Source organism: Dasypus novemcinctus, chromosome 1 (assembly GCF_030445035.2).
Source record: "Dasypus novemcinctus isolate mDasNov1 chromosome 1, mDasNov1.1.hap2, whole genome shotgun sequence".
NCBI lineage: Eukaryota > Metazoa > Chordata > Mammalia > Cingulata > Dasypodidae > Dasypus > Dasypus novemcinctus.
In genome coordinates this window covers 204,105,585-204,118,137 of record NC_080673.1, presented here as the reverse complement: position 1 = coordinate 204,118,137, position 12,553 = coordinate 204,105,585, and the positions used below count along the sequence as shown (strand labels likewise).

General features: G+C 66.0%; 1 protein-coding gene across 1 annotated transcript in view; it reads right to left on the bottom strand.

Moving 5' to 3' along the window:
* Positions 1-3,337: 3,337 nt before the first annotated feature.
* The window catches only part of SORCS2 (sortilin related VPS10 domain containing receptor 2), a 527,745-nt gene continuing 518,529 nt past the window's right edge, over positions 3,338-12,553 (bottom strand). The window contains 4 exon segments of the mRNA XM_058304358.1: positions 3,338-5,522; positions 6,599-6,702; positions 10,828-10,930; positions 11,823-11,922. Of these exon segments, the coding sequence (XP_058160341.1) occupies positions 5,458-5,522; positions 6,599-6,702; positions 10,828-10,930; positions 11,823-11,922 (372 nt within the window). The 3' untranslated portion in view covers positions 3,338-5,457.

Here is a 12,553-nt window from a genome sequence, read left to right as displayed (position 1 = left end):
CCGCCGCCTTTCATCTTGCCCCATCACCATGTCACAGGGGGCCGTGTCTGACGGGGACGTTCTCTGAACGGGTCCACGGTCAGTAGGAGAGCACCGGCTCCCAGCAGTCCTGCTTTTCTCCTTCTCCTACCACGGGCTCGTTCGCAGAAGGGCCGTGGACCCCGTTTTACATGGATCCCCTGCAAAAGCAGCGCACGAAAGGCAGCGCCTTTCAACGGGCCACGTCCCTCGCTTGCCAGAGCTGGGGCTGAGAGGCATCTGCTGAATGTGTCCCGCTGGAGAGTGCCGGAAGCAAGGGCTCTCCAGCCGGGTGGGGTGGTGACTGGTGCCACCTGCCCCCGGGGGACTGCTGAGCGCACGGACGCTCCTATGTCCCAGGGGCTCACCCGCCGGAAGGAGGCGACCGGCTGGTGGGCAGCCACCCTTACTGATGGAGAACTGCTTTGGTTTTCTCCAGGTACTGGCTATTTCCATTTCACGCACAGGACTAGATAACACTGGCAGCGGATCTTTGAGTGATCCTCATTGCCATCGGTCCATGGTGTTGCTTGGTCTGTCTGTTCCCTGGAGACTCACCGTTATCTAGGTAAACGAGGCGGCACACCACATTGGAGGTTGTGCTCGGTGAGCGCCAAACTCGAGGCCGCCTGCAGGTTAGGGGATCACCAGGCGCCTTGAAGCAATAACTCCTATCGGGGCTAAAAAAGCATTGCCCCCCTTTGCAGCCCCCTGGCCCTGGCTGGGTCTCCTCGTCTCGTGCCTGCTCCGTGTGTGTGGCATTCGCGGGTGATAACAGATGAGCGGCATTTTTTAGGAGGAGCAGATGGGCAGGTTTTCATCGTTGTCATCCTAATGCATGATGGCCTGTTGGCTCCTGCCCAGCCTCCCGCCTGTAAACGTGGCCTCCTGCTGCCGCTGTGATAGATCATCACTGCGGAAGGTTCCAGACGATGGATGTGGAAGCAGCAGAGCACCTGATCGCACCAATTAGCCTTTTCCAGGAAAAAGACTCAGCAGAGCCCCAGCGCCCCGAGGTGGGAATTAAAATGGTCAAACAGCGTTTGAGAAATTCTCGCCTTGCCCCTGAGTCTGGCCTGTCAGGACTAAAACACTCTGAGGTTCTTCAAAGTGCCCGGTTTGCGTTCCCTCCCTCCCTGCCCCCTCTCTCAGTCTGTCTCTTTTTTTTAAAGACTTATTTTTTTAATTTATTTTTCTCCCCTTACCCCCACCCAGTTGTCTGTTCTTTGTGCCCATTCACTGTATGTTCTTCTTTGTCTGCTTGTATTCTCGTCAGCGGCACTGGGAATCTGTGTTTCTTTTTATTGTATCATCTTGCTGTTTCAGCTCTCTGTGTGTGCGGCACCATTCCTGGGCAGGCTGCACTTTCTTTTGCACTGGGTGGCTCTCCTTATGGGGTGCACTCCTTGCACATGGGGCTCCCCTACGCGGGGGGACACCCGTGTGTGGCAGGGCACTCCTTGCACGCATCAGCACTGTGCATGGGCCAGCTCCACACGGGTCAGGGAGGCCCGGGTTTGAACTGCGGACCTCCACGTGATAGATGGATGCCCTAACCACTGGGCCAAGTCCGCTCCCTGTGTTTCTTTTTGTTGCATCATCTTGCTGCATCAGCTCTCCGTGTGTGCGGCGCCATTCTTAGGCAGGCTGCACTTTCTTTCACGCTGGGCGGCTCTCTTTATGGGGTGCGCTCCTTGCGTGTGGGGCTCCCCTACGCGGGGGACACCCCCGTGTGGCACAGCATTCCTTGCGTGCATGAGCATGCGCATGGGCCAGCTCCATACGGGTCAAGGAGGCCCTGGGTTTGAACTGCGGACCTCCCATGTGGTAGGCGGATGCTCTGTTGAGCCAAGTCCACTTCCCTCTTTCTCTCTGCACACACACCTCTGGCCTCTGCATATCGGCTCCCCTGCCCCGGATGGCCCCTCCTGCCCCTGCTGCGTAAGCAACTTCTCCTGCCCACCCAGCTCAAATGTGGCCTCGTGCCAAGGCTTCCAGCCCTGCACCTAGGCCGTGCTGGGGCATGGGGCTCCCCGGGGAGCCGTGAGCTCGTGGTCTGCCGCTCCACCAGCTTGGGGCCTCCCTCCTGTCCCGGGGCCTCTGTCCCGATTCATTCACTGCTGCAGGCCCGTGCCCAGCCCAGGACCCGGCGCAGGCTCCCAAGGACACGAGATGTGGCAGGAAACTTCTTGGGACGCCGATAGTGGAAATGACTGTGTTTACCCCACAAGAATGTGTCACGGCCCAGAGACGGAGGCATGGGTGTATGCACGTGCGCATGCAAGCATTTTGGCCATATCCCCACCCCCGAGAGCCGCTTGCTTCGGTCCCCCCAGAGCCTTCTGTGGGTGCCGCTTGGCGATGGCTGCTGGGGGGATTTCCCTGAGCCCGGCCCCCTCGGAGGCTCTGCAGCGCATCTCAGACACAATGCGGAGATGGACCCGTGGCCACGCCATGGTGTGAAAAGAAAGCCTTCGCTGCTTCTATGAAACTGCTTAAAATATTTCACGTGCGAGTTTATTACACGTGAAGGAGCAGTTCCAGGAGGCCGCCTCATGGAAAAGACATCCGGCGCGGGGGGGCTTTGCGTGCTCAGCGTCGCCCAGCCTCAGCCCTCCTTGGGGAGCCGGCCCCGCAGTGCCACCCCCTTTGGTTCTGAAAGTGGGTTTGGGAAACCCCCGGCACGTGTATGCATGCCCACAAAGTGGGGTCATGGCTTCTCTTCCTCTCGCATGTGGCCGAAATGGAGGCGAGGGAAAGGAAAAGGAGAACATTCTTTACAAGATACTGTTGAGGGAAATTTCAGAGAAGCTGTTGCTAGCCCCAGGGACGGTAAATGCCCGATTTTTGTGGTCAGAGCGTCAATGGGGGTGAGTGAATCTGTGCCACGTCTCTGGACGCAGGGACTAAACAAATCAGCATTTGAGAAACACAGAAAATCCAGGCCATGCTGTATCCTGGCGACGTGCTCCCAGGCAAGGCATACAACTCTGTCCCTGCCTGGCAAGTCGCTGCAGCTTCCGGTCACTCTATGGGGCTCTGAGAGGAGAAATGAGCCAAGTGCTTTGTGCTAAAGAGCTTTGAAAGCGGGCGGGACGGTCTGGCTTTGCAGGTGGCACGTTCCCCCCCGCCCTCCCCCTTCTGGGGTCAAGGTGAAGGCCACCTGCCATCCCCCTCCCTCGCTTGGGAACCGCACCTCCCAGACCCCTGGGGCCACGCTGCCTCGGGGGGCCCCGTCCAGCGAGCAGGGCCCTGCCGGCGTGCGCTTCGGGGTTGGAGTCTTCATCATAAGGGACAAGTCAATTGCATCCATTTCATCTTTGTTAAAAGCATCACAAATGATTTATTGATTTTCAAGAGGAAAAAATAAGAGAAGAATGCATCGCATCTTTGTTATGTGCATACAGCAACGTGTGTGAGAGCCGGTTGGCAGGAACACCACACAGCGAGAGCAGGTGGCATCTCATTCCCAGGCTCCCACGTGCCAAACACACAAAACCTCAGCCCCCTAACCCGATAAATCCGTGGACCTACGTGATACGGTGAGAGAGGTGGAAATGTGCGTGGCTTTAGCAGATGCCACCTGGTTCCCAGGTCCCTGGTCCACGCACCCTAAATGCTCTTGATAGAAATAATAGCATAAAATACAGGAAAAACACAAATAACTAAGGGAAAAAAACCCTACCCAAACAGCAGAATTAAATTGAGTGGTTGAGGAAGGGCCAAAGACCTACCATCGGCTACCCGCAGGCACTGGTGAGTTCAGGGGTGGGGTGGGGGGGTGGGGGGCCCTTTGTGGGAGATCCCTGCCGGCTCAGACCCGGCTGTGCTCACAGGGGTCTGCCCTGTGTGTCTGCGCTCCTGGGCAGGCGGGTGGGGGCAGCACGCTGGCCTCTGCTGCCGTCCGAGGACCCCGAGCCGGCGGGCGGGGGCCGTGGAGAAGGCCCTGGAGGGCGGCAGCCTGGCCGGCCTCACTCGCAGGTGCCCGGCCCCGGCCCCTCCCCGAGGGGGAGAGCGCCACCGGCAGGGTGGGCGCAGGAGGGCTGGCCCAGGAGGCCCTGTCGTGGGGGTGCCGGGTGGGCGAGGGATTTGGGAGTGGCCGGGACGCCTCCACCAGCTGCCGTGTGCCCCGGACACACTTGCTCCCTCCTCCTCCCGGACTCGGGGTCCCCATTGGCGACAGGAGGTGCCGACTGCACGGGCACATTCATTCAACAACTACTGAGGGCCTGGGAGGTGCAGGCGTGCACCCCGGGTGCCCCCTCCAACTGGCCGCGCGTCTTTCTGTCCACGCCCTCCCACGGCCGTCGGTCAACGGCCTGACCCTGGTGAGCCCCACCTCCGAGGGCAAGGCCATGGCCATCGAGGAGGCCTGCTGGGGGTGGGGAGGAGGAGACGGACTTCCCTTTTCAAGGCAGAAGGAGAAGCCCCCCCCCCATCTATCCCTGTGGACGGGCGCTAGCCTCCCTGCTTCTAGGCAGCTGCAGGGCAGCGGCCAGCAAGCTGGACTGGGTGCAGAGCGCTGGGCTCTGCAATGGTCCCTGCAGGGTGACCGGGAAAGTCACCTCCCTCTCCGGGCCTCAGTTTCCCCACCTCCAGGATGAGGGGTAGGTTGTCGCCAGCTCTGACATCCTGAACTTCAGGTTTGGGGTCTGCACGGGTCCCTAAAGCTATCGGTGCCCTCGAGGCTCTTACCACCCACCTATCTGCTTGGAGACCCGCTCCCTTCACCAGCCAAGACCTGGCTGGGAAGGGAGGCCCGAGGGACTGTGCCTCCTGCTGGCTGAAGGGAGGAAGTGCAGGCACCGGGGGTCCCACACCTCTGCCCCTGCTAGCCCCAGGGCAAGATCTGGGGGAGTTTTGCCCCTCTGGGCCCCAGGGGAGGGTGCCAGGAGAGGCAGAGAGGAGCCCTGGGCTCTGGAAAAAGGGGTTCCCCAGAATGGGCACTGGCAAAGCAACCCGGAGGGCGACCGCCTGGCCCCTAAAAAACAGCGAAAGTTCAACAAAACCCAAAACCACCCCAAACAGCTACCTAGAGAGGTATTTACAAGATCCGAAGTTGAAAAAGGGCAGGGGTGGGCGAGGGTGGGTGCAGGACCTGCACGGGCGGGCCTGGGCCGCGGACCTCCCTGCAGAGGGCGGGGGGCGCTGCCTTGCCTGGGGTGGGGTCGCCATGAAGCTGGCGAGGCAGGAGACGCCCCGGCGGCCCTCCCCCGCGTCACCCCCTCCCCAGCCCGCAGTCAGGACCCCCGAGCGCGGCAGGGCGAGGGCGGGCAGAGCGGGCCCCGCATGGTAGAGAGGAGCAGGAGGGGGCGTGGGCCGCCCTCGCGGGGCAGCTGGAGGCGGACGGTCGCGGGCCCGGGGGCGCTGCTGCTGCGCGCCCCGGGACGGCCATGTGCGGGCGGGCGCCCCCCGCGGCTGGGGGGGAGCGGCGGCGCCTCAGCTCACCAGGTAGCTGTGCATCTCGCGGGAGCTGACGCCCAGGACCACGCCCGAGTGGTTACCTAGGAGACAGGAGGGACACGCGTGAGCGCGGGCCCCGGGGGGCTGGAGGGGAGGGCATGTGGGTGCCCTGGCCCTTGAACCTGCGTGCGGGGGCCTCCAGCCCAGCGGGGTGGGGGTGGCCCCTCCCTCCTGGGTGGTGGCTGAGGAACGGCGCACCCGCCGCCTTCTAAAGCGAGGTCGCCAGTGGGGCCTCTGGAGGTGGGCGCGGCCGCCAGTGCACCCACTGACCTCCGGGGGACCAGGCTGGCCTCATAGCAATGGGACGTGGGGGGCTCAGGGTGCAGCCCCTAATGGGCAGGGTCCCTTTGGGGCCTGGGGAGGTGAGCACTGGGGAGAAGGTAGGGGGATGGTCAGGAGGGGGGACAGGATGAGGAGGAGCGGAGGGGTCAGAGGCGGGTGGGCTGGGAGGCCCTGGATGCAGAGCTGACGCGGAGCCAGGGGCCACTGGCCATGCTTCTAGGGTCAGCACCCGCTGCCACCCCAGAGAGACCCTGCGGAAACCTCCTGGGCGGAGCTCAGAACCAGGCAGACGCCTGCACTGAACGACAGCCGCTGCCCGTGCCACTGAGTGGGGTGGTTTGTTACGCAGCCAGAGCTGACTGATAACCCGCCACCGGGCGGGTCGGGAGTGAACGAGGTCGTGTTGACCAATGTGCTTGTAAACTATGAAGTGCGGTGCACAGGCGCTTACGTCCACATGAATGGTGCTTACTAAATCCCATTTCCCATCAGTGGGGCCGGGGAAGCGGCTGGGAGGGTTGAGGGGTGTCTTTGGGAAGCCAGCCCTTCTTTCTGTCCCTGTCCCCCCTCTGTGGGGGCCGTAGGGGTCCCCAGAGCCCCTGCCAGGTGGGGTGCCAGCCGCTTCTGCACACCCCGCTTTCCCCTAGCCGGGCAGGTCTGCGGTAGCACCTCTGAGGTGAGGGCACTCAGGAGGGGACACGCCTTGCCCCGCGTGACCTGCTGGCGAGCTGGCCTGGCCATGTCCTCCGGCTCCGCTGGCCGGGGCGGCGGGGACGGGCTCCTGGGCGGGCATTACCGCGCCTGCTCGCCGAGAGCACCGTCTCCAAATCCTCACCCTGGATGACGCCCTGGGCGTCCTCGCTGTGGCTCACGGGGCTCGTCATTTCCTGCTCCTTCTCGTTGTGCATCTGGGCGTACACGGTCCGGCCGGGGCGTTTCCTGCTGGGCAAAGGTGGGGACGCCTCTCAGCTCGGGGCGCCTCCCGCCGGCCCCCCAGGCCCCTTGGCTGGGCCCCCGGCCATCCCCACGCAGGGCACAGCCAGCCAGAGCTCCTAACTCCACCTCCAAGTCTCTGGGCCAAGCCGCTTCCTCCAGGAAGCCCTCCCTCCTGCACCAGCACATGGGGGGCTCACTATCTGCCTGTCCCCTCTGGTAGGGTTTTGCAAGGACAGGGTGTTTTATTCTCTTTTGAGAATAAAACGTGTGTTCCCCATCTCTGGGCCACTTTGCAAGAGCAGCTGCCTGCGCTCTGGGAGGGGAGAGACGGGCACAAGCCCCTCCACCTCCCTGGGGGGCAGGTTCCTTTGTGCCCGACACCCCGTTTAGTCCAAACCACACCTGAGAGAACCACTGTCCCCAGTGCACGGGTGGGGATGGGACCCAGGAGGAGAACGGGACTTTCCCAGGGCAGGTTGCCGAGCTCTCCCAGTTCTCTGGAAACATTCCAATGGACTTAGGTGGCAGGGTGCAAATTTGGGCTGGGGAGCGCTGGGGGTGGGGTGCTGGGGTAGCTCCGGCAGAGGAGGGGGATGGGAGGCATGTCACCTGCAGGCTGCAGTGTCTCAGCACCTACGTGAGCCCCTCCTGGGAAGCCCATTCCCTCTCGCCTGGCTCCCACCCTGCTCCAAGCAGCCCTGCTGCCAGGCCACGTCTCCCAGCGACGCCAGCGGCCACACCCCTGCCAACTTCCAGTGACACGCAGATCACAGGAGAAACCACCTCTGTGAGCCTGAGCCCTCAGGGATGCTTGTTACGCAGCGCAGCCCAACCTGATGGACGCACCGCGGGAGAATTGCCTGGCTCGCTCTGGTTCCACAGAACGCACCAGAGCACAGAGCCCTGGGGCTACCGGGCACCAATCTCGGCTGTCGGGCTGCAGCCTCTCTGCTCTCCTCCCTGTGGGAGCCCTGCACCTGGGGAGAGCACACTCGCCCCTACCTGGGCGCCTGCTGTGTCCATGGCAACTTCCCGCCCTAACAGTGCCTGGCCCCAGGCGGGCCCTCGCATCTGTCCCCTTTGGGCACCGTCGAGGCTCCGCCTCCTCCAAGCAGCCTTCCCTGCTCACTCTGGACAGAAGGCTGCAGCCTCTGGAATCCCCCCACCCTGACTCGTGCTGGCGGGGCCTGGGGTGCAGCCCGGGGCCTGGAGCCCTTGCCAAGCAGCTCGGGACAGCGTGGCCACCGCGGCCTTTCCTTGAGCCAGGGCTGCAGACGTGCCCATGGCCCGGCTCCAGGGGGCTGTGTGGGTGGGGTCCTGGGGGAGGGCGGGCAAGGCTGTCCCTCGGATGAGCAGCCGGACCCCTCTCTTGGCTTTCCCGTGCCCCTTCCCCACCCACTGCCAAGGGGATCTGACCCTCCCCAGCGACTATGGGGACAAAACACCTGTTTGCCTCGAGTCCAGTCCCCAGGCCTAGGTCTGCCCCAAACTCCCGTTACCTAAAGAAATAACCCGAAACCGAAACGCGCCCTCCTTTGCCTGGCCGTCGCCGTCCTCCTGACCGGCCACCCGCTGACCGCGCTCTGCCTGCCAAGCCGCCTCCCCGCAGCGCCCCTTACCCACGTGGGGCCGCGAGCGGGGCTCTGTGTGAGCAGCAGGTGGGTGTGCCATCTGCGAGAGCCGCCTTGCGTGTGCAGGGGGCACCTGCCTGCGTGGGCCTGGCACGGGGTCTGGGGGACAGGCGGACAGGTCCCTTCAGAAGTCTTTGCAGCACGTGTCATGAGCCCGGGACGATTTGGGGACCTGCCCCGCGGCCCTTGGGTATGAAGAATGGGGAAGAAATCGAGCACGGCCAGAAGCCGTCCCCGGCGTCCCTCGGCCTCTGCGCCCACGGCCTGGCTGGCCGCTTCTGCTCTCTCCACCCCAGGGGCAGGACGCCCCCTGCTGAGTGGGCAGCCCCTGTGCCCGGCCAGCCCGAATGGACATTCAGGCCCAGCCGATTGCCAAGGGGAGACGGGGAACGGGCAGGGCTGGGAGCAGGGACTCAATTTCCAACAGCCCCAGTGTCGGACAAGATTCTCACTTGGAGAGCCCCCTGCCCCCTTCCAGCCTCCCAGGTGCTGTGACCCCACGCCCGCCGGGGGCCAGGTTCGAGCCGGCGGCTCCCAGGTCAAACACACCAACAGACAGCAAGGGGGGCTCGTGGCACATGCCTGGAGGCGCCCGCAGGCTCCCCTCCTGCTCGCTGCTGCGCCCCTCCCTCTCCCCTCCTCTTCTTCCCCTCCCTCTCCTCATCTTCTTTTTGCTGTTACTCCTCGTCCTCCTTCTCCCCCCCTCCTTCTCCCCTCCTCCTCCTCTTCCTCATCCTCTTTTCCCTTCTCCCCCTCTACTCTTCCTCATCATCATCCTCCCTTCCTCCTCTCCCTTCTCCTCTTTGTCATTGTCGTCGTCATCCTCCCCCCCCACTCTTCCTTAACCCCCTCTTACAGAAAAGGAAACTGAGGTTCCGAGAGGGGAAGCACTGGCTGGCCCCAGAGCTGGCTGGTGGCCGGACAGGGTCAAGGCCCAGGCTTCGAGGTGACCCCGCGCCCCGTCCCCGTGCTGGGCCGGGCTGGGACAGGGCTCCGCAGCCCAGAGTGAGGGTGCTTGAGGGGCAGACACGCAGAGGGGGGCGGCGGCTGGGGTCTCCTGAGGGAGAGCCCCCGAGGGGTCTCCCTGCCCCCGGAGCTGGGTGCCGGCCCTGGGGCGTCCACAGGGGTCTGAGAGGGGCTTCCACAGCCTGCCAGGCTCGGTGCCAGCAGCCCCCGGGGGCTCGCCAGCGCCCGCTTGAGACTGCTTGTTTCCAATCCTTGGGCTCACATGCCACCTCCGCCACCTCTCGCCGTGATGAACCTGCTTCCCGGGTGGCTGTGGGGTCTGAGTGCAGAGGGGAAGGGGAGCGCCTGGCAGGGGGTTGCGCCCCTCGCTGAGGAGGCACCTTCGGGGTGAGGGTCTGAGTTCCCTTTCATTGGAGGCGCCCGTGGCACACCCAGGCAGACCTGTTTAGAAGTCAGTCCCTCGATCTGTTTGCGGATCAGCCTGGACTCTGCTCCAGCCAACTCCTACGCATCCTTCAGGGCCTCCCTTCAGAAATACCCTCAGAGAAGCCCTGGATGCTTCTCCAGCCTAGACCCGGGCCCCCAGGTCTTAGAGCACCTCCTTCAGCAGCACCTGAGTGTCCAGGAAGGTAAGGGGCTGCTGGACACAGCTCCCAGCCAGCCCCTGCACCCGAGGGCAGGGGACAGACCTGCCTCCGTCACCCTGCGCCCCCCCGCACCTGCGAGACGGTTCCTCCAGGAGCAGGGGTGCACAGGCCTGCCGCTCAAAAGGTCAGCGGGTGGATGGGGGTCCACGGGAGGGGGCGGGGCGACCAGGCCGGGGAAGGGGGCTGTGGCAGGGATGGGGTGCCCAGGGTTTCAAGTGGGATGAAGGGAAGGTGAGCTGGGGCCGCTGCAGTCCTCAGGGCCCCGGAGAGCCAGCCTGCGCGGGCGGGGAACCGCGTGCCTCTGGCAGGGGCACTGGGAAGGCCGCGGGCCTGATGACCCGCTGTGGCCCCAGGCCCAGGATCCAGGTGAATTCAGATCCCCCAGCCCCGGCCGCCCCGAGGAATGAGGGGGGGACTAAGCCATTCCACCCACAAGGGAGCAGGCGGAGCGCCCCCAGCCTCAGGACCAGCCCTCTCCCACCCCACCCGGGCGCCCACGCCCCTGCCTGGTGCCACTCGGCGGGCAGCGGCTCTGCCACGTACTCCAGGGGAGGAACCGACGGGGGCTGCGGCAGCAGCTGTGAGGCCTGGGGCACGTTGTTTGCCTCTCTGAGCCTGGGCCTCCCCATCTAAAGCATCCTCCCTCCAGGGTGGGTGGGGCCGACCGAGATGGGGTTGCACGCTCCGCGGACCTGCAGCTACACAGCACCGTGGAGGGCGAGGCGGGCACCCCACACGCCTGCGGCCCGGCCTGGGGGCGCCTGTTTGCGCGCCCACCCTCCGAGGCCCGGCTCTAAAGCCACTGCCTCCAGGAAGCCTTCCTGGCGCTGCCCAGGGTCCCTGTGGTCACAGCCCCGTCGGCGAGGGACGTCAGGGTGGCTTGCCTTTTAAACTTGTAGAGGATGAACGCTCCTGCCGCAAAGAGCCCGACGACAAAGAGGACCACGACGGCCCAGTAGCCGCCTCCTCCTCCCGGGCTCTGAGCACCTGCAAGGCAAGCCGCGTCAGAGGACCCGCGGGGGCAGCCTCGGCCCCAGCCCCGCCCCAGCCCGGCGCCCGCCTTCCAGCCCCGGCACCCCCGCACCCCAGCCCGGCCCCCTCCCCCGACCCAGCCCCGGCCACCCGCCTCCCAGCCCGGCCCCAGCCTGGCCCCTGCGTCCCAGCCCAGCCCCGACCCAACCGCGCCCCCGCTTCCCAGCCCGGCCCCCACCTCCCAGTCCCGCCCCGGCCCAGCCAGGCCCCCGGCCCCCGGGCCCCTCCCGCCCCAGCCTGGCCCCGCCCCCCCGGCCCAGTCCTGCCCCGCCCCAGCCCGGCCCCCGGGCCGCGGTCCCCCCCCCCCGCCTCCTCTGGCCCCAGCCCCGGCCCCGCCCCAGCCCCCGGCCCCGCCTCCCAGCCCGGCCCCCGCCTCTCAGCACTCCCAGCCCCGCCCCCGACCTGGTCCAGCCCCCGCCTGCCAGCCCGGCCCCCCAACCCAGCCCGGCCTCCTTGGAGGGGAGGGGGCTGCTCCCCCCACCACCTGGCCTCGTTCTCCCTGGTGTGGCCGAGAGGGGCGGGGGTGGGCGGCCCCAGGAGCACCCTGGAGGCTGAGCGCCGGCCCTTCCTTCCGGAAGGGGGACGCCAGCCGCACCCCGTGCTGGCCCGCGGGGCTTCCCAAGGCACAGGTGGGAGAAAGGAGCTTCCAGCTTCCGCCAGGCTCTCGCCCCGAGGGAAGGGGCCGCCGTGGCGCGGGGTGGTGGGACAGCCACGGCCGGGACCTACGTGGCCCTCGGGTCCCGTCGGGTTGGGGCGGGGTGGGTGGCAGCCGGGGTCGCCGGGCAGCCGGGGAGGGGTCTCCGCCCTGGCCTGAAGCTTCTGGACCCCTGTCCTCCCGGCCACGCACCTGTGTCGGCGTCCCGCAGGGCCACCAGGACGCGGACGCCGCCCCGCAGGAGGAAGCTGATCCTGTGCGCCCTCAGCACCTGCTGGATGGCCGAGAGCCGCTGGAAGCACAGGGGAGGGGCGGGGGCCGGGTCAGGGAGGGCGCGGGGCAGCGACCCCCACGGCGGCCAGCGGGAGCGGGCGGTGCTGACCCCGCTCTGACCCTCCGGGGCCAGGGGGCCTCAGTTTCCCCATCTGTAGACGGGGAATAACAGCCCCTGAGCCAACCTGAACCCAGAGCCTTCGGAGCTCAGAGGCCACGCGACATGGCTCTGCCCGCACGGGGCTGCGGTCTCGGGACCCCCCGGGAAGCACGCCCGACCCCGGAGCCTGGCAGGGCTTGGGGGAAGCACGGGGGGACCGGGAGACCCCCAGCCCCGGAGGTGGTCAGGGAAGGCTTCCTGGAGGTGGAATGAGCCAAGTGACCCGGGCAGGGGACCCCACCGACGAGCGAGAGCAAATCTTAGGCGATGAGGTGAGATCTCAGGGTGGTTGGGTGAGGGGTGGGTGGGGTGGGGGAGGCTACGCAGGAGGCCACCCCCTCCCAGACAGCCTGGGGGCCACGGGCGCCCCGGGACCCGGTGGCGGGCACTCAGCTGCCTTGCCTGGCACCCGGCGCGCAGTGGGGCTCTGACCCCTGGACCTCCCCAAGCGCCAGGCACCCTCCAGCTGCCTCCCCTGGCCTGCCGGCTT